This window comes from Apteryx mantelli, chromosome 3, assembly GCF_036417845.1.
Source record: "Apteryx mantelli isolate bAptMan1 chromosome 3, bAptMan1.hap1, whole genome shotgun sequence".
Lineage (NCBI taxonomy): Eukaryota > Metazoa > Chordata > Aves > Apterygiformes > Apterygidae > Apteryx > Apteryx mantelli.
Genome location: NC_089980.1, coordinates 86,519,033 through 86,540,553, shown reverse-complemented (window position 1 = coordinate 86,540,553; position 21,521 = coordinate 86,519,033). Strand labels below are relative to the sequence as shown.

General features: G+C 38.6%; 1 protein-coding gene across 6 annotated transcripts in view; it reads right to left on the bottom strand.

Annotated features, from left to right (window-relative positions):
• Window positions 1–921: 921 nt before the first annotated feature.
• LAMA4 (laminin subunit alpha 4) overlaps window positions 922–21,521 on the bottom strand; it is a 113,459-nt gene continuing 92,859 nt past the window's right edge. For 3 of the 6 annotated variants that reach the window (XM_067293828.1, XM_067293829.1, XM_013948898.2), the window contains 13 exons: window positions 20,536–20,671; window positions 19,293–19,430; window positions 17,574–17,707; window positions 16,239–16,403; window positions 15,370–15,523; window positions 14,520–14,713; window positions 12,749–12,938; window positions 11,717–11,872; window positions 10,772–10,931; window positions 9,618–9,748; window positions 6,881–6,974; window positions 5,806–5,925; window positions 922–4,060 (listed from right to left, as the gene is read on the bottom strand). In XM_067293828.1, the coding sequence (XP_067149929.1) occupies window positions 3,915–4,060; window positions 5,806–5,925; window positions 6,881–6,974; window positions 9,618–9,748; window positions 10,772–10,931; window positions 11,717–11,872; window positions 12,749–12,938; window positions 14,520–14,713; window positions 15,370–15,523; window positions 16,239–16,403; window positions 17,574–17,707; window positions 19,293–19,430; window positions 20,536–20,671 (1,918 nt within the window). In that variant the 3' untranslated portion in view covers window positions 922–3,914. Of the gene's footprint in view, window positions 4,061–5,805; window positions 5,926–6,880; window positions 6,975–9,617; window positions 9,749–10,616; window positions 10,673–10,771; window positions 10,932–11,716; window positions 11,873–12,748; window positions 12,939–14,519; window positions 14,714–15,369; window positions 15,524–16,238; window positions 16,404–17,573; window positions 17,708–19,292; window positions 19,431–20,535; window positions 20,672–21,521 lie in introns of those variants that run through there. The other 3 variants (XR_010883768.1, XM_067293830.1, XM_067293831.1) reach the window with 3 other exon arrangements.

The following is a 21,521-nucleotide window of genomic DNA, read 5'->3' as shown; positions in this document are numbered from 1 at the left end:
AATTGTTGGCTTTCTGGGGAATAACCATCAGACCTTTAACTCTTTATCTTTCCTTTTCCTTTTCAGGCTATTGTTCATACTCTTGGTCTCTTATGAAGAAGAAGGATTCATCAGAACCTTCAACTATGAGAGATCTCTACAGGTCTTTAGAAATAAGAGGTACCTGAGCCAGAGATTCTAATTAAATGTATTCTGTTTTGAAGCAATATGGGTATTTCAACTTGAAGGTGGATTCTTTCTTGTGTAGTCTTGCAAGATGACAAATTCCAGTATATTCCATGATGTAATAACAGTGTAGTTGCAGCCCTAATTTAGATCATGGCTACAGTAACACTATTATCAAAACCCTGAAGGTGTCAGAGAAGAAGTATACTCTCCTTAAGGTCAGTGCTCATTTTGTCTTTTGTCTTTCTGCAGAATTGAGATAGTTATGAAAACTGAAAATATTAAAACTGCAAATGAACAATCTAACAATAAACCTTAGAATTTGGAGTTTTTTCCCAGATCTTTGTAAGGGGTTTTCTACTCTAGAGCTATGACTTTCAAGGTAGTTACAGAAGCCAAGTTGAATTCTGGGAAGATTTCTGCATAGGCAGTTGCCTTCTCTTAAACACCAGTAGCTTAGAAATGAATGCAGAGATGTAATGCTATGTATATAGACTGTCTTTGGTGCATATGGAATGGTAATTTCAAGGTCCATGTGGATACTGGGGGCAAGGAAACTTGCATTATTCTGTACTCTCTCCTGACTCTGCAAGTATCCTCTGGATCAGTAACGTTTTTCTTTGGAATCCCTTTCCTGCAGAGGCAAAACCTGCATCTCTGAGGCCTAGAAAGGAAACTTGAGGAAGATAATCCTCCACAAGCACTGCTATGTTTGATTAGCTTTAGGTATATATTAAAGAGAAGTAAACTGAATGGTATCATTTTATGAATTTTAATGCACGTTTTTATTCAGTACTGTTCAGTTTTCCATGTATAAAGTATAAGGACTGATTAATCAGGAAAGTCATTCTTACATATAAAGCCCACCAAAAAGAAATCTCACTTAAGTAAATATGTCTAAGAAAAATATTGTTTATTCCCAGAGCTTGGATATGGATATGAGAAGATATGTTTTAGCTTGAAGTAGATGTAAGATGGAAGAGCATCCTGAGTATGTATATACTAGTTAATGTACAATACTCCATTTAATACCAACATTCACTAAACTGTGCTCTTAGGGGGCACAAGCATATGCTATTCTTGGCTATCTCTGCTTAGCAGCTGCAGTCAACCTTGAGAGGAATTGCAGTAGTCCCTGTAACGAACCTACATAAGCAGGAAATCTGCTGTCTTTTCTCTCCAGCAATAGGGTACTGGAGACCGGGGCCTGAGGAAGGTTAGCTGAGACTGTGGTGACATGAGATGGAATGAGCCAATCTGACAGCTCACTGCCACTGAAAGGGGAGAAGCTTCTGCTCACTTCACCCCAGATCTCAGCTGCGCAGCCCTGACACCATGCATGAGCTCTGGTACCCACTGGGGGCCCACCTCACTGATCTGGGGAAAACCCCTCCCCGAAACCAAAAGCCCAAAGAGTTTTCTGCTGGGATAACGGGATAATGACTATGTGCTCCAGAGTCAGTATGCTGAAGGGGGCAAGACTGAACAGCCAGGAGCACGTCGGGAAGCAAGAAAAGGCAGGAGCTAAACCTCCTTCTGATGGCAGCAAGCTGTTACACGACTCAGCTGTTGGTGAAACCAGAGCCTCCCAGTCTGAGTAGTGATTGGGAGCAGGAAAGAATTGAAGAGGCATGTTTTCTTGGGTGTTTGAGGAAAACATGGCATTTGAAGGCAATTAGATTTGGGGATCCATGGTGTGCTTGATTCAGAGAAACTGCAGACGAGTACTTTTACTGCTTGCTTCTGAACAGTGGTCTGTGGAGTGCTGTATTGGAAAAGAGAGGGCTGTATACCACTCCCAGAAGTAGGGGGCCTCCCTACTGGGGTGGGAAAGGAATATCTTCTGGAGGCATGTTGCCTGAGAGTTGCTGGGAACAAAATGGGAGACGTATCCAGGAGAAGGCTGTTAAAACATGCATGGGGCTGAAAGATGGAACAGAACTGACAAGGCTGGTGGAAAGAGAGGCAATGACTGCTGGAATCCACACTATCTCCTCTCATCCATTCACCACTGTGATTTTCCCCCAACGCTGGGCTCTAGAGAAAAGTGGAGAGGCAGTGACAGGCTCCCACCTGCCAGAGTCCCTCTGCACCTATTCTCTGCTGTGCTGTGGCACTCAAAGAGCCTGTTGTCATCCCTGGGCTGGGTGGCGGTCTGTCCGGACCCTATGATTCTTTCACAGAGTGAGCCAAGACCACTTCAGTCTGTCAAAACACTTCTATTGAGAGAGTAGTAAGCAAGCTACTGATGATTGCTGACACATATATCTTATTCTGGTGGTCCCTCCAGCTGTCAATAGATTCAAGACTTCTGGATTCTAGTTGTCTCAGATTCTGTGCTTTACATGAGCTCCCATTAAGTTTTAGTTTGGGGGTTGTCCTTTATCCTCCCTTTCACCCTTTCCTGCTTTGCAGCCGGTCATATTTTGAATTGGTTCCAACAATAATTTGCCCAGCAATTATATACTTTCTGGCAACAACAGTTTATTCTTAAAAGAAAAGAATGGCTTTGATGCTTTGTAGCTTATCATTCAAGAGATCAAGTTTTGCAAGTGAGCTGTGCCTGTTTGATGTTCAGGCCTACTGTCAACTGAGGCTTGGTATTAACTTCCATCCATCATCTTCTGCTGTTTTAACACAGCTCAGATTTGCAGTCCTTTGCCTTTTGGTTGCATCTTCCTATTTCACTGCCAGCTTCTCCTCAGCCACACATCTTCCAGGATACGATCAACAGGAGTTTGTTCCCAATTTGAGGATTATTGCTGTAAACTGAAGCCCTACAGCACTCTTACAAGAAAATGATAGTTTATGTGATACATATTTGGCTGAAACTGTGACTTTAATTCGCCTTTCTACACTTGGTACTTACTTTGCTATATTAGTGCAAATGAGATCACAATCAGCTCCTGGATTTGGTGCTTTGATTTGTTTATATGATAAATATATTGATAAATTTAGAGAAAAAATATAATCAGTAACTTGAAATTTTGAAATTTAAAATTTTCTCTCTCCTACTCCTTCCTAAATTAGGCTGTTATTCTAAAATTGTCTAGTTTAGGTAAGTGGCCAGTTATATAATTAAAGTGTCTGTTTTAAAAATATACATCCTTTCTTCACATTGTGCTAGAATGCTAGAATGAAGTCTAGAAGTGCTAGAAGTGGAATTAAATGTGTTCTAATTTTTCATTGTTTATAAGCTTACATAATCAGTATCCTCTCTGCTCCCCATTTTAATTGAAGAATATATACATGAGTTGAATGGAAGATTGAAAAAGCCTTTTAACACAGTTAGTTGCAATGAAAATCTATTATCTAGCTTTATTCTTTAATGTGCATTAGCAAATCTTTTCATGGTAAACAAAGGATAGCCTACAGTATCAAATGAAATGATGTACAGGATCTATCTTGAAAGCAACATATTTAATACAATTTTCATTTCTTTTATAATCCAACATTTTCATGTAACAGTGTTGTAGGCCTGGCTGTGCGTATACTGTAAGAAATGGTAAAGCTCACTCTTGTGGTATAATAAGAGAACTGCAGAAACAACAGCTCTATTTGTCAGTGATTTTTGGTTGCATCTAAACATTAGAAGTGACCCTAAATGTATTGCTTTCTCTAGATGGATCCTTGATGAGATCTCTCTCTTTTTTTTTTTTTCCATATTGGTAAAGAAAAGAACATGTTTTTTTTGGTTTATTTTTCCTTCTGTGCTCTAGGGAATGTTGCAGTGTTGATGCAATGCAGTATCAAGCTGCTGGACATGTGTTGATGCTTACAGCACCACTAACCAAAGCTGCTTTACTAAAACTCACTGGTTTTTCATCAATCATGAAGTTACGAATGCAGCCAATGAAGGAATTGCGTGTAGTCAGGCTGGATGTTAGCAGAGACTCTGGAAGAAACAAATTAGAAAAAAAAAATTAGAGCTGATGATGACCAAAATAATCAGTTCAGTGGCAGAATTGGTAATGGCACCTGAGTCTCCTCTATTGCAGTTCAGTATTCTATTCAGGAGCCCATGCCATAATACATCCTACATGTGATTGGTTCATCAATAACATTGAAATAAGTTCAAATTGTATAAAAAAGTTTAGTCACTTTAGACACTGGAATAGTCAGCTTTTGGAAGAGGCAAAATATATGAAAGGCATTTTTGTTCCACCGAACAGCTTGCATGTATGAAAGGAAAGTTGGTGCCTGCATTCTAATATATATGTATGATAAGGATCTTCCATGGCTTTTTCTTTTTTTTCTATGAGCTACTGGGTGCAGCTCTGTTGCATCTTCTGTGAGTCTTTTTAAATGTCTGGACTACTGCTGGTGTCCTAGAGGCAATTAGAGTAAGCAGGGGAAGTCATCTACCTTTAAGTAAAATTCTTGATAACACACAGTCAGTAGAGGCTCAATCTTGCATTTTTGGACAGTACATTCTCTTTTAAATAATGGAGTAGATTAATCCGAGGCTGCGTATTTGTAATTTCTTTAAACATTAGATATATTGTCAGTTGTATCTGCTTTGTTAGGTTTTGTTTAGTCTACTGTATTTACGTGGTATTAGTTAGTATAATATCATTGTTGTTGTGAAGTTCGTTACAGGATTCTTCTGTGCCAGGGTGATAACAGTATTATGGAGCCAATGTATGGCATTGCTTTAGTATTCTATAATTAATGCAGAACCAGGAAGTTCTATTTCGAAGCAGAACAGCATTTGCAATTACCACTTTATATTACCTCTCTGGGAAGAGTTCTGTCCTAATAAAATTCCAATTTGGAATTAAAGAGTATACAGGCATGTGCACATAGTTTTTATGATTCCCTTTAGGCTCGTTTTTCCTCCTGGTAGTGTGGGATGGATGAGAACATCATGCACTCAAGCCACTAATCCAAGATAAGCAATATAATAAATTGGATTGTTAGAGCTATTCATGATTGGCATGCAAGGCACAGAGAAATAATGCTGCATGTTTTCAATGAGAAATGTGCAGGAGATGACTTAAAAAATGAATCACGTAGTGTTGATTACAGTTTGCATATGAACCCCCAACAGAGTAGCTCTGTCTGTTGAATAAGGGAAGTAAATGTAGTAATCTTGGCCCACGCTACACAGATGGTCTGTGAGTCACAAATTCACATTAGCAGACATCTGTGCGATAGAAATCACTAGTCAGAATAAGAATCTTCATGTTTTATATGGTGTTCAAAGAAACCATTGCTTGGAGCAGAGGAAAGCAGCCTGCCAGCAACAAAACCTTGAGACTTCAATTACAACTAACAGTGATTTTTCCAAACCCATTGAAAAAAAAAATGTTTCTTAAAAAAACAGTAAGCCTTTACTGGAAAGAAAAGTGGGGGAAAAAAAGTGAATTTTTCTAGCAAGCTGACTTCTCTACTAACTCCATGCCTGACCCTCCAGCAAATGTGAATGTTTTAATTTCAATGAAGCAGCACTTTTTTCTTGGAGAACTTGGGGTAGAACATTTCTGATCAGCTATTCCTGAGCCTTTGAATTATACCAGGTTGTACACATGAATAGTGTGCACGTTTCATTCTTTTTTGAAGTGAAAACAAAGCTTCTATGTTTCCTGTGAAAGCAGTGTTGAAATTTGGGAGCAATACCATAAAGCTGCCAAAACTTACCTGGCACACCTCCAATAAATACCGGCTCCCTGTGGTCAATTGCCTTTGGATTTAGTGGCCCTACCACATGGTTGACTTCAGAGTCCACATCCAGCTGCACCACATTAGCATCTCTTATAACTGTAACAAGAAGGACCAGGGATCAAAAAGATCTATAGTCATAAAAAGTAGCTTTTGAGGGTTTTATGACAGATGGGAGTGTCTGTTTGATCTGAGTGCCGGTATGTGGGCAGTCTGTCACAGAGCAAGGCCAATGCAAGATGAGGGTGTGGGAGCAAGGTCACTTCTGAGTGAGGCTCTTGATTGTTTGTGGCTGTGTCTAGGCTGTAGGGCAGGTGTGCTGCATAATCCTGTTCTCCAGGTCATTCCCAATAGGGGACCTACTAGAATGCAGTGAGGTTTCCTCCTTGCTTGTGTGCCTGGGTTTCCTTCAGAAAGAAACTAGAATGTATGAGGGAGTAATACACCTTGATGTCTCTTGTGGACATGGTGCTGGGAGGCATCCCAAGTGAGCTTCTAGAAAGGAAGTTAGAGGAGTTTCAAGTACCTGTGGTTTAGATATACTTTTTGACTTTGAAACCTAGGAATGAAGGATGGCTGTTGGGACAGGGACAAAATTCTGACTGTAGCTCAGTGTGAGGCAGGGACTCTCCAGACTTGGCCTGTTAGTTGACCTTTAAAGGCAGCATCTCCCTGCAGCTACTGTGTTCTATCAATATATTTAACCTCAAATTTGGGAAAGAAAAATATCATCTGGCTTATCAGTTAGGAAAGGTTGCCATCATTCCACCTAGGCTGTCCATGTTCTGTGAACAAGGAGCTTCCATCTTCATTTATGCTTGGCAGGAACTTGTGCTTGTCCTCCCAGGAAGCTCTACAGTCTCTATGTTTGGAGGAGGACAAGGACTGCCTCTTTCAAGGCACTACAAGACACAAACTTGCATCTTGACGGGTGAAAGGGAATAACTAAAAATATGACTCTATTCCCAGTCTCCCAGCCCATGGAGATGGATAGCTGAGGATGGAGAATTTGGCTCTGTTATCTTTCTTAAGGAAATGATTAAGTTTTACTGACCTGCAATTCGGTGCCATCTGCCGTCGCAGAGACTCTGTTTCAGTGTCACTGAAGTTGAAAAATCCCTGATTCCGTTATTCAGTTTCACAGTAACCTGGAGGAAAATAATGTAGTTGTCATTGTAAAACCCCTCCTGTTCTCTTTTTATCTACTGTTGTACTAATGTGATGTTCCCCACTCAGAACATGTCTAGTATGAAAATGACAGGAGAACATTGCTTCATGCAAATTCTCAAAAAAAGCATTAAAATAAAGCACCTTTCTAATTTGAAATTTTTTTAGATTCAACATTTCTGTAACATTTCTGATTGGAACTCAGGGAAGAGTGTTCAAGAAAAGATTCATTCAAAAAATAACAGCTAATTTCACTCAAATTTTCCAGAAGAGCAACTCTATAATTTCCTGTGTGTTAAATTAGTGTTTAGAGGCCTCAGATGATGTTTTGGCATCTTGCTAGCCTCTTAATAAGAAACAGCCATGAAAAACCTAAATCTAAACAAACAGGCAAGATGAGAGAAAGGAATAGATAGGGGATTTAGCAATGACTATTAAGTTACTTGTTCAAGCTTATGAGGAAATCTATGGCAGAGCTAGAAAATGAACCTAATTCTGAATTTTGCACCTCTGCATTAATTACATGGGCGAGTATCTTTCCAGATGGAAACTGCCACAGCACTGGCAGAGCAGCACTGTGCCCTGTTGCAGGGCACAGGATTCCTAGTGACAATTGTCAGAGGATTCCAAATCACTTTGTCCCTTACAGTGTTGACAGCTTGTTGACTGACAATGATGCAAGGAAACAGCTTATATTTGATTTTAGAAGATCTCTGTTTCAACATAGTAGTAGCTAAGGAATATTTTAACTTTTTGCACAAGGGCACCAAAAAACAAAAATGAAATGATCCTCATCTTCCTTTTCATCTACCCTTGGACAAGATCTATTGGAACAGTTAAAACAAATACAGAATCATGAGGGAAGGTGGCTCCTTAATAAATCCCTCAGACAAGCTGTATTGATAGAGATATAGGCATTTAAAAATGAATTGAAGATGCTGATCATTCTTATTTGTTCAGCAAAAGCTCTTTCACACAATAGGTCCTTGGTAATGCATTTGAAGAGAGCAGACAGTTAATGGTAAAAACATGGATGCTTACTAAGAGGCTAACTGGCAGGCCTGTTTTGGTGACAAGCAGGGAGATGTGCTTTTCCACGGTGAATTTTGTTTGTGACTCCCATATGCATTATGCTGGAAGTGATGTTTGAGAGAAAAAGGGTTATCTTTTATTAGACCAACTGATACAGTTGGAAAAAAATGACAAGCTTCTGGATATGCAAAGCTTTCTTCAGATCTTTATGTAAGAAGTACTATGCTGAATCAGTTGTATATAGATCACACAGAATCACAGAATGGTTGAGGTTGGAAGGGACCTCGGGAGATCATCTAGTCCAGCCCCCCTGCTCAAGCAGGGTCACCTAGAGCACGTTGCACAGGATCACGTCCAGGTGGGTTTTGAATATCTCCAGAGAAGGAGACTCCACAACCTCTCTGGGCAACCTGTTCCAGGGCTCTGTCACCCTCACAATGAAAGAAGTTTTTCCTCACATTCAGATGGAACTGTCTGTGTTTCAGTTTGTGTCTGTTGCCCCTTGTCCTGCCGCTGGGCACCACTGAAAATAGATGGAAGCTTTAAGTGTGCCATGACACAGAGATGCACTGTGGTTATAAGAAGTTCTCTGTTAATTTACCAAGGACTAGCTACAGCTGTAAGAATGGGATTTACAGAGCAATAGATTCTCCGAATGATAGTTCATCCCACCTATATCAGATGCTTGCTTTAGGATGGAATGAATCACTACTGTTAAAATGTCCATTCAGTGCTTCTACTGTAGGTTCTTGTTCCAATAGCAGAGGTGACAGGGTATCTCCAGGTTCTTTATTTCTAGCCCGGAACAGACAAGCTCACTGACAATTAGATGCTGGGTAGCGCACTGCAGTGGTTAAGAACACCCACACTGTCCATTCACTTGATTATGCCCTGAATTTTTTTTTCTGCAAAAAGGAGAAAAAGATTTTTTTTCCTACTCCAAACCTTTGCTTGTTCTGTCTTTTAAGACTACAGCTTCTTACTGTGTGTATATAATGCCTGCCGTGAAGAGACGCAGATTTTAGCAGTGAACATAAGATAGCAGCAGCAACAACAACAATCTGAAAAGTTCATTTCAAACCTCTCTCATTCAATTCACAGCCTTACAGAAATCCAGAGGCTTTAGTAATCATATGAACAGACAATCAGAACTTTCCTTCTCCTTCACTTTCTCCATCACACACGTGTGTTAAAACAAGAAGACAATGAGCGCAACTGAGATTTTGCTTTTAACATGCAAGAAATAAAAATTCATCAGGCAGAAATGAAATCACCTTATTTGTAACTGTTATACATTTTTAATGTGTGGATGAAACAGCAGCACCAAAGTGTTAGTGCTCGTGCTTCTTTTCACCTACACATTAAATATTTATTGTTAGTACCAGTCAAGTGATTTGGTTTTATGCTAGATCTTATTTTATGTATATTAAAAGAAGTATCTGGGTTGCCTAATCTAAGCATTTAATATATTTAGGAGAGAAATAAGAATCAAGTAATATCAAATTTGTAAGACAAAAGATGCATGTAGCACAGAGTCCAAGTAGATAGAGGAACCAGTCAAATCAGTGGAAGGAATGTGGCCTTTATTATACCTGTCCATTTTTCATGTGCATATTCAAGTACTCCCCATTCACGCTGTGACCATGCATTAGAATTCCTGAGCTGCTTCGGGGACGTATTTCAAAAATGACTTCAAATTTCATGCCTAAACTGAAGGATTCATCTGTGAGGGAAAAAGAATAATATTCTTTTTTTATACTGAGTTAATGATGAAATTGGACTTCTATTCAAAGTCAAAATGGAAATTCCAAGTCCCTGGGTGGAACCTATTTGTCCTGTTGTAACTATTGGAACATGTGCCAGTAGACATACTTGAAGAGATAGTATGGTGTATCATCATACATGACCCACTTCCACTTTTGTTTATTCTGCTTCCTTGAAGTATTAATAATAGCTTCTTTATTTTTCTCATTATTTAAAAAGTATGTATTTTGTTTAAAAATACTTCTTAGCAATGTGATGGAAAGCAGAAAATAATTTCTGTGTATTTTTTAGGCAGTTTCATATTGTGCAGTTTGCTTGATGTTCAGCAGTCTTTACACAATGAGTGGGAGTTCACTTGAGATTTGATGATTCAGTAGTAGAAACCCCCTTTTTCTGTCTGGTGGCAGGCCAGGGAGCAAATTAGAAACAGCGTGTAGTTCCTCTTGGTGTTGCCAATGGATAGGGTTGCTCTGTTTCCTTTCCTATTCAGATCAGAGCCTATGTGACCAAAAAAAACCTCATAAAAAAATTCCTGGAACACAGCAGGCTTAAATGACAGAAAAGATGTGTTCTGACATGTTGTTCATTGTCAATACATACAGAAAGTATTTCATTAGAATTTTTGAATCACATACTGTTTTCTTAATTAAAGACTAAGGGGTGACCATTTGTTGGTGTACATGGTCTTAGCCCCATTAACTTACATTTTCTATGATAATTTTTATCATATTATAATCTGTTTCTCTGTGAAATTATTCTAATTATTTTAAATATATACATCTGTAACCATTTATCTAGTTTCATGGTGACATTCTCACCTCTCAGCATCAGCTGCTTAGCACGATAATGATCTGTTTCTAATAGTCCTTACAGCTCACAGGCTCTGAAATTACCACATCCATCAGATACATGTGCCATTCTGAGGTACAGTAAATAAGACTAAGGTGTTATTATTGGATACATTTATTCAGTAGTATATTACCAAGGACGACATATCCTCCTTCTGATGAAAAGTATGTTCCTGTTTCTGATGGGCCTTCAAAGCAAGGTGTTACACTAAATGTCTGTGAAGCAGAAGTAATTGATCTTCCATTGAGCTGTAAATTGCTGAGACAACCACTAAAACTGTAGACTGAGTTAATCTGGGGAAACAAAAAGCATGATTAGTAGATAAATTGCTTATGGAAGGCAAGAAACTCTTTTCTCCCCAGTTTCTGCTTGTGTGTGATTTCTAATGCCATGATTCTCTGGTGTGTCGGTTTTGAATTAAATCCAAGAAAGAGAAGCAGGACAGGTGCTTTTCTTATGCTCTAATGTCTCTCAGATGACCTCGAGGTAAGTCTAGCTTGTACTGTTTCTCAAAGGATCCATACAGAACCATGAGAAACAAAGTGCAACTAGAGCAAGGCAGTACTACAGCAGTCATACCTCATACCCTCAAAGCAAGAAAGGACTCTGCTTTCTCTGAGTAGTGTGGCTATCTTGTTAGGCACATATCGCCAAAGATTACTTTGGAGGCATGTATAGTTGAACATCCAAAATGTGGAGCAGAATCCTGACCTCTAGGTATTGTCTCAAGAGAGAGATACTGAGACAGCACTAAAACCTCAACTAAATCCTGATACTCATCTATATCTCAGACCCGAGAGTGAAATTGATCTCACCTAATTTTACCTGTCTCATCTCAGCTTGAATGTTACCAGGATTTCTCTATTGCTCAGAGACCACTGGCTTTCCTGATTGCTGCTGCAAGTCTGCTGAAGTCTAGCCCAATACACTTCCACTATCCACTTGAACTGAGGTGGGTGCTCCTCAGCATGCTGAGGGTTGATATTATTACAGCTTTTGCTTCAGTTCACCCCTAGAGTCAACTTTTGTGTTAGCTATACATAGAGATATGTAGTGATGTAATGGGTGTCTACTTTACCTGGATATTTTTCACAGCTTTTCCTGGAGATACGCCTCCAATATACAGTGGTTCAGTGACTTGCCAAGTATTAGCACTAGCACTGAAAGATTCTTCCAATACTCGGAGACCATCAATTATCAAGCGGCCCATATTTTTTCCTCTTATAAATATCACCTAGAAAGGGAGGGAAAAAAATGCAGAAGATTACTTTCATGTGTCGTGGGAACACTACTGTGTAGTGGAAGAAGATAAGAAATCTGAGAAGAAAAGCTTATGAGTTATATGCTACAAACCTATTTTATTAGCTGCCGGTATTCTTTGCTGAACAACTCTTACTCTTCACATTCATAAAAAATATCTGGTAGTAGAACTTCTGTCTTACCATTTTGGCATATGAGACAGGTAGTTAAGATCTCCCACGGTCTACTGAGATCTTCCCATCTTATATTCACATGTATGATTCATTGCTACACTTTTACAATTCTCACAGTCTTCTCCAGTTATATGGTCTGGATTCATCCAACCTGCTTTAAAGCGTGTTTAAGTGCTTAAACACTTAAATGCCCAAGTTAGGAGCTTATAACTGGATTTCCTCTATAGTCAGTGAGGAGAGATAGGTATCTGCAGAGGGAAAATCACCTTGCCCCCTAAATTTGTCTTTTAATTTTCATGGACAACAGAGGGAACCTAAGACTGCTATGCCTCTTGCTTAGGCACTTCAAATGTGCCAAAAAAAAATTTTAGCCCTTCATTCCTAGCTGATTTGACTTTTTATTGCCTTATTGTTCTGCTTGCTTCTGCTATTTCTGATCGGCTGTTAGTGTGGGGAATTGCTAGATTTTTATAACTAATTTACAAAGTAAACTCTTCTATCCCCAGTTAATGACTTGGTAAAATTCTTCATGGAAGATTTAAAAATATTAGCAGAAGTTTCTCAACACAGGTGTGGTTATGAACACAGGAATGAAAACTCCCTGAGCTGTCAAATCAGCATCTTTACCACACCTTTTAAAGCATGTGTCTTCCCACTGATTGCTTTCTTCTACTTACATTGTGCCAAAGACCATCATTGTATTTCTCTTGGCTTTTAATTCTTATCTTCTGATGACCAGCATTAAACATAAAAATGAGCCGGCCATGAGCTACGAATAGGGCCATGAAGTTGGTCTCTTTTTGGTCGGAGACATAGAAAATCATGCCATGAGATGAGTGAGTTTTCAGACTGATAGAGAACTGAGCTCTGGCAAATAAAAACACAATAATAATATTAGAGCAGATATAATTGACAGAAATCAACCTGCAGAGAGGAAGATTGAGATTTTCCTCTCATCCCAAGGAAGATACATGTCCTTTATGGAAATGATGTTTCTGAGAAGCATTCCGTACTGATTTTCAAAGTAGAAGTCAAAGCTAGCGAAAAAGCCACCCTGCAAGGAACCAGTTTTCAAAAAACCAAAATCTCTGGAGTGAATAAAGTCAGTGCAGATAACCAGTAACTGACAGCAGGGACACTATGTATCCATTCCTATCAAATAGCGATGTTGGTGGACTTTTTAACATTTCCTTTGATGTAGTGGAAACCTGACAGTTCACAAATCTTTAGTGTTACTCTAGACTTGTTGTTAAGCCTCTGCTTTCTAGTTGTTTCTCATGAAGTTCAAGATGACATTGCCATTTACTTTGACTCCATTTGACATTGTGAACAGTGAAGAGTTGGTACTATTGCTTTGGGTCAAAAAAATGGCAAAGCTGTATTTGTGTGAGGCAGTGCCAGAAATGATTAGTCTTGCTTCTCAGGTTACCTAATTAGCTTAGCTTCTGTTCCTGGTATTATATGAACGATCTAGACATGCCCCATTGCAGTGTGTACCTTCCACATTCACATTTAGGCCCCTGCCAATAGAATTTGTTTTAAAACATCACAAGCCATTGTTTTTTAAAATAAACATTACAACAACAAAGCTGTAATAGCAGTTATAGCAAAAATATATCTTGTAGGGATGAACAGACATGTTAGAGTTTGAGTTTTCCTTCTTCTGTCTCAGATGGACACCGTTAGGACTGCCCCAAGTAAAACACTATTGAATTAAAACAAATGTAATGATTCTGTTGTTTAAGTCAGGAAATGGCACTTTTCTGAGTTAGTAGTCTGGTATGCTTCCAGAAAGTGCTATGTTGTTGAATTTGTAGTCTTTCATGGAAAGTATTAAACTAAGATCCATTGGTGGTCATAAGATACCATACAGCCTATTCTGTGGGAGCCTGAGGATTAAATATCCAATATAGCTGGACTCATAATTAATTGCTTGTATTTCCACTATGGCTTGAACTGGACATGGTTTTCATAGCTTTATGTCCTGCTGCACTAAGTAGATTCCCAAGCAGTTTTAAACAGCTGCCATGGTCCACTTAACACACAACTGTGCTTCATTTCTTGGTGAACTATCATGTTCATTTCCAGCTCTGCTCGAATGCCAGTACTTCTTGCATAAAGAGACCAATGGTGCACTACTTATATAGAACTAACATCCTTTAAACTTTCATACGAATGGGCAAAAAGACTCATTTTCTTAATATATAGTACAGATGAAGAGTCTACAAAAGGGAGGTAACTGGAAACATATTCAATTTATTACTCTGACTCAGCTGAAACACCTTCTAATATATCCTAAAAACATTCTGTATGTAAAAATTTGCCTTAGATATAACACATAAACAAAAAAAGCACCAGGCTAAGAGCAGAAATATGTCATTTTTTTCCTTTCAAATACTACTTTGTCCTCCCCAGTGTATTTCATTTTTATTTCTAAAGTTCCTTTACCTTTCACTGAAATCTTTTGGTATGTGATCAAACTCTTGCCGGCTGTTTGCTGTTCCCCCAAACTGATATGCGTGTTCGGTTGCCTTGGGATTCATAGGCAAGTGGCACTGAGGGTCTCTGTGCATATTCATTTCTTGATACAGTTTTCTGAGGCCAGTTGAAGCCTGCGAGATCTTGTCTTTATCTCTTCCCACCTTCATACAAAGAGAACCATGAACCAGAAATGTTGACTAAGATGGAACATACTAAAAATAGCAATATCATTTATATATAAACTAGCAATATATGCTTTCCTTAAAAAAAAAAGAATGGTTCCAAGAATTCCTACCTGTGTAGCTAACATAATTACAATTCAAATATGTTGCAGTTTTCCTATTTGAATATTTTCCCCTCTGCTTTCAGTGATGTAGGATATAGTACAGTCATAATAGGACATGCTTGGACCATAAGTTCTGCATGCTGGAAGAGGTTTTTTTTTCTCATTTATATTAATGCATGCTAATTGTACCCAATAGAGCCACATGGAAGTAGCTGAGAACAGAAGCAAGCTTATTGCCTTTAGGCTATAGAAGAAATCAAAGAAGGCTCTTTCTGCAGTGCTTTCTCGAAGATGTCAGAAAATGTATTTTACAGTTCTAGTAAGACAGAATGATGCAAGTGCAGATCAGGTCAGGGCAGATATTTGTAGTGATGAAATATTCAAAGGGATGAAGACCTTTGCTTATCTTAAAGCTGAAGTATTCTTCAAGTGGTATGTTTTGGAACCATGATTTGGAGAATTTACAATCATGACACAGTATGTATCAGTTTGGAAAATTCTAAGGTGGTACTGAAGCAATTTGTAGCAAACCTTTTTATTACGATTTCCTTTGGCTTTTGATGAGTTTTTTCCTTTCTTATGGAGAAGAGCAATTGGAGGGGATTCAACAGGGCATCCATAAAAAGAAGTCTGAACTTTCTCAGAGTACCTCTGGAAATCTTCCACCTCAACCTCTCGATCCAACCTGTGTTTCAAAGAGGGAATATGACTGACTGACTGAAAGGTGTCAAGAACAGCTTTTTGCAAGTATTGCAATAGTTTTCATAGAAATCACAGAATTTTACATTTGTATTTTAAATGATGTTTTGATGGGCTTTTTTCATCTTGGATCCTTGATTAAAAATATAGATTAATCAGGTGATGTTTGGATGATATGGGCAGCCTGGACTACTTCTGTCTGTTATATTAATGCTTGCATAAACACAGAGTCAGAATCTGCAGCATCAAATTTACTTTAAAATTTTCTATATAAGAGTATTTCGTAAAGTGATTAAGATCAACAAATTCTGACCACTTCCACATGACCAAACTCCTAACTTCAACAGCTTCTGTGAGACGCTGTAGTATCATTTTGTTTCAAAGGCAGAGCTGCAAGCTACATAATATAAATGTAAATTACAGCTATGCAAATTATACATTGCACCAAAGGCATTAGCAGGTGCAGTACTGAAAGCTGATTTACGTCAACAGTTATTCCCACTTCAACAATTTCTTAACCTAGGAAGTCTGCACCAACAGATTTCATGGCAAATAAGGTAAGAAAGGTATTCACATATACTGACTAGCCTCACAAAATGAGATAAATGTTTTTATTGTGCAAATAAATTCTCCTGAGTAGTTACTGTCTGAGCTGTCAGACACTGATTGCCTGATAATGTGTTTGGAAGGATGCTACATACCTAGTGAAGTAGGCATTGCTTATGCAGCCAGTGAAGTTGGCTTGCTGCATACTGAGGGGAGAGCCACCAAAATAGAACTTCTTGACACTGTCAGGGCTTTTCCCTGCTTTGTCCTTAGCTGGCTTCTTTTTGCTTTCTTTCTTGTCATCAACAGTCAGCTCATATCTGCAAGGACAAAGCATCCATTTTGTAAACTGGTTTTGTAAAAGTCCATGCTGGTTATTAGACAACATGTTATGTACACCCCAAATGCTGTGTTTAGTGTATAAATCACTGAATGGTAATGCTCACAGTCATGAGAACATCTTCTCATTTCCAGCTGTGCAATGAGCAATAGTGCAGTTAGCCCACTAGCAACCTAGAGTCCACAGGGCAACAGATGTCATGATGTGATATTCTGGGGTTAATCCTGAAGTCCAGAAAACTAAAGTCCACTCAGTGAAGATACATAAACAAAGAGATCATTAATAAATGGATGGAGCCACCATTTGGGAAAATGAGATACAAGCATGTGCTAATCCTTCTCCTTTATGTCCCCATCCCTTTTTCCTTCTCTTTTATCACAACACATTCCTGTTTTAGCTTATACAATGATCTTTACTTAATCTCATTTTGCAACAAACAAATCAATTGCTGCAGAAATCAGGAAGGATTCTACTGCCTTAATATGAAACTGACTATTGTCTGAAGCATCAGGCACTGATTTTTGGCAAATTCAGAATTCAAAACACTCAGGGAAATATGACAGTTCTCAACACTGTTCCAAGGCACTGTATCTCACTTGCAGCTTTTCAAACCATGCTTCTTGGATGTCAGAAGTCATATGTACAAGCTTCTGTTTCAGTCTGCAAACAGAATGACCTGTTTTATCTGCATAGTCAAGATTCTAAAAGAAAGATTTTTTGATTCTTTGACCTTTTAAGAAAATGTTTAACATAGAAAGCAATAGTAAAATGATTCAATGGTTAATTTGGGATTGTTTAAAAAAATCAAAAAAAAACCTGATGAAGAATGACCCTTATGCTAGTTTTTGGTTATATTAAACTGCTTTCATATATGAGGGCAAACAGGAGCTAAGCTTTGAAAAACACTGTTCTTTTCTTTTAGTTTTACTAAAAATTCCTGGCATCTTATCCTCAGGCCAAGCAGGCCAAATTTCAATCACGTTGATTTTGGCTTTGTATTTTTTTTAAACTGAATTAATCAGTTTAAAAAAAATCAGTGAAAAAAATGCCTAAACATCCCTTTGACAGAGAATATTAAATGATAACGAGTTCTTTACAAGAAATATTTATATTCTGAAGGTAGGGTATAAAAGATGCTGGACAGCTTTACCTTTCTGGTGTGACAGAAGTAATGATAAAATGGTTTTTTCCATCATTGTAATTTCGGTCTGATGATTGAACTTTAATTCCACTTGCATTTAAAACAACAGCACCTCTGTCCATAGAGATGGATAACACATCTGACTGAAATACAGAGAAAAGCATCTTCAGAAGCATGTGTAACACTGGAAAAGTTAACAGTCCAGTGCATTTTATTGTTGTATTTATTTTCCCTAACCAAACATATTTCCTCTTGCTGTTTTCCCCAGTTTTACTCTCTTTGCAGAGAGGTAGACTGAGAAGCAAAGGAGGAGATAATCACATTATAATTGATATTCTTGCTGTTCTTTAAGCATGAATTCTGCTGCAGACTGTCTCATGTATCTGTCACATGAGCTCCTTCCATCTAGCAGTTTATGATGTTTATATTTGATTTGTGTGTCTGGTACCCCTGTTATGGTACTGTATAGAGCAGCTGTTACTGTAAGATCCCTGCTCTCATAAGAACAATACTTTTTTTTTCTTTTCCTAATTCCCTCTGATCAGACTCATTTAGTCACTCAAAATGGTCTTAGAGACAGGATTTTCTATCTGGGTCAGGCATTTGGGATCACAGCCCCACATAACAGGAATATTATCTGTTCCATTAGAACAAGCGTTGTCACTGCACAGTCACAGGAATCATGCTCTCTGATTCTGTAAAGTGCTAAATAGCTGAATCTCCATTTGTTAAATAGGGCACTTGGCATTTCATAGGCTTAGAGCTTTTGAGTTGAAACCAGAAATGATGTGTAAGGTGATACAAGAAAACACTATTATACTTCAGGCTCTGCCTCATTTATGCAAGTAGCTTGGATAACTGACATGGTGACTTATTTCAATATATAGTAATACTCCAGGCTGTAAAATGTAAAAATTCAGGGGTGGATATAGGTCTCATGCAGCCTTTGTTGCTGCATTGCTGGTAATCTTCTGCAAGGATGGCAGAATAGACATTTGTGGGTGGTAACAGATGTTCCTGTCATCGGAGCTTACGCTTGCTGCAGATGTAAGTCTGAGCCTTTAGGTTCTTAGAATTCCTCATGCTCACTCACCATTTTGGGAGTGTGACTCCACATTCTGCCCATCTCTCCTCTGACAGGAGCAGTTAGGGCAGCCTGCTGCCTGTAACTGCAAGGAGCCATTCTAAAACACAGTTTTTCCCAGTCATCCATGGAGGTTTAAGTACCATCTGGGAATAGCTTTCTGACTGATTTCTGTCAACTCATCACTGCTGAGAATACCATCCCACTAATCCAAACAAGCTTTCTCTGGTTCATCTTTGCTTCCAGGGATTGTCTCTGGGAGGAAAATAACAGTCCCTTAATATTATTTATGCTCTAGTAGCACCTACAGGTCCAAATCGGGATTGCAGTGCTGCTGAGCACACTGCAAGATCCACTTTGCATTTCTACCCTGTGGATTGAGCACAAAGGGATACATGTTAATTCTAGGCATGTGATCAAATCCTCTTCTTGGCATCCAAACCATGTCTAGGCATAGCTGGATTTAATCTGTAGATCAAATGCAAACTGTAAAAATGTGGCCATCGCCAAATGCTTCTATATTCGAGACTGCTTTTTCCATTGTTAAAACATCAGGTGAAAAATTCCATTATTCCCCTAGTATTCTGGGAAACAATTCAAAGGTAAAATAAAACAATACAAACTCTAAAGAAAAGTATACTCACTCCTTCAGAATAATAGAATAGCAACCCATTGGGCTGCAATGTCCGGAAATTAAAGCCTCCTTCAAATTCACCAAAGAATGACACTTTTTGGCTTGATGCAATGAAGCTTTCTCCATTGAAATATGCTTTGCGGGACATCTGCAAATTAAATAAAATAAAGTTGCAAGTATGCTGTCGAAAACATTTTTAATAATAAAAAAGGAGACTTTCTTTTAAAGATGTAGTCAGTTCAGTTCTTTTATAAAACTTCAATATTTTCTTCTTGGCTTAACCTAATTTATATAGACTGCCCCTTGCATGCCATGAAAGTGTTAACAAAGTGTAGCCATTTAGACTGTGCAAGCCAAATGGTTCTCAATTTCCTTAGGGACTCCAGCGCTCATCCTACATCTGCTGATGTTAAGTGTGAAGACTAGAAACAGAGGGGGCTAAAGCCCCTCTCCAAACAGTGTGGCACAGTCACCATCACAACGTGAGATGTATTAGTTTGCATGCTACACTGAGTGCTTGTATCGGAGGATGGGGGGGAGGGGTGTCTATAGTTCTCAGCCTCAGAAGGAAAACCAGGCCTGAGGCAGGACAAATTGCAGCTAGCTTCCTCCTTTACAGAGGATGAAGTTGTGTGATGAATTCTACAAGTGGTGGGGCTCTTCATCTTCACAGGCAGCATGGCTTTGGATAGGCATGCCTGCAGGATAAAAACTGTGAACACAGTTTAGAATTACCGGCCTTGTATTGTAATGAGTAAATGATGAATGATGGAGGGGATCTGAAAAGAAAAGGCAGTTCCCTCAGTGTTGGTGCAGTTGTACTGTGTTTCACAGAGGTAGAACTGGACTGACTTAAGGAGAGAACTCATTTGGAAGGTCAATATCTTGCTGTCCTTTTCGTGTCATACATCTGTGTTAGGAAGTGTTTGAGGACAATTCTCTTTGTTGCATAAAGAAAAATTGAATTACTATGGAATATTTGCTTTCAGAATACAGCATACAGCCTATGTCAGATCCAGCCTTCACATTGCAATCTCAGATATAATAAGGATATCAAGTAAAACATCTAGTGCTGCAATTCAGGATGAAAACCGGATAGTATGTCAGCAGACTAAATAAAAAATCACAATCAATGCATTGTAGTTTCCTTGGTTGAAGACTTTTCCTTTCCATTATTTGGAGTAAATATTGAGCTTGTGGTCATATCCATTGCCAAAATTTTGTTGTTAGCTCACGCATGGTGTTCTGCTTACCAGTGAGTCCTCTGGGCACCCATAGCTGATTCCAAGGGTTCCTGGTTCTTCTAACAAGTTGAAATCCTTCTTTTGGAACTGGAAACCCTTCATGCAGCCTTTAAAGCCAACACTTCCTGCCAGATGTGAGCTGATGCTGTTGGAAAACAGTGTCAAACAGTCTGCAGTTAAATAGCTCTTGCCCTCCTGCATATACTTTTATGGCCAAAGTGTTCTAAAAAACTTGGAAGATCCTTAGTCATTTGCCTCACTAGAGCCCAGTTCCTACATCTTTATGTAAAGCAACTATTTAACCACATTATGTGTTATGAGGAGTCAAGATACTGAGAATATGAGAAATCAGAAAGGAGACCCATATAAAATAACTTTAACAAGGTAAAAATAGATATTGAAATTAAAGGGCATATTTTTAAGTGGATTTCTACCCACTTACGATGAAAATCTGTGGATTTTTGTCTCTAGTTTTTACTATTCTAGAAAAGTTATGTTTTAGTTTTCTTCTCTTGCTTCTATTGGCAATCTCCATTCTTGTCTCAGGAAGCGGATCTCTATTTTATAACAAATAATAGTAACAGAGGTCAAGGAAGTAAGAGTAAATTCTGACTGCTGATGAATGGGTTTATATAGTTGTAAATGAGAGCAGTAGATGGGCTTCCAGAATCCTTTTAATGTCAAGTTTGAGGTAGACAGCACAGCAGTGTATCCCAACTGCTCCTGCTCACTGCGTTTTTCTACTCAACAGCTCACCAAGATAGCACAACATTACAGCAGAGGGCAAACATCATGAAATTTATCCTCAGAATATTTATGCTGCACAATGAAAAAGAAGAAACTTGCCTATCCACAGAGGCTCTGTGGTAGAGTCAGAAAATGTCATGAGATCTGCTGGGTCCCAGTCCAGGAGATAACCAGGAAACAAATACACTGAAGGAGTGAATATGAAATAATCCTGAGTTTTGACCTGGCTAATGTGTAGACAGTCTTTG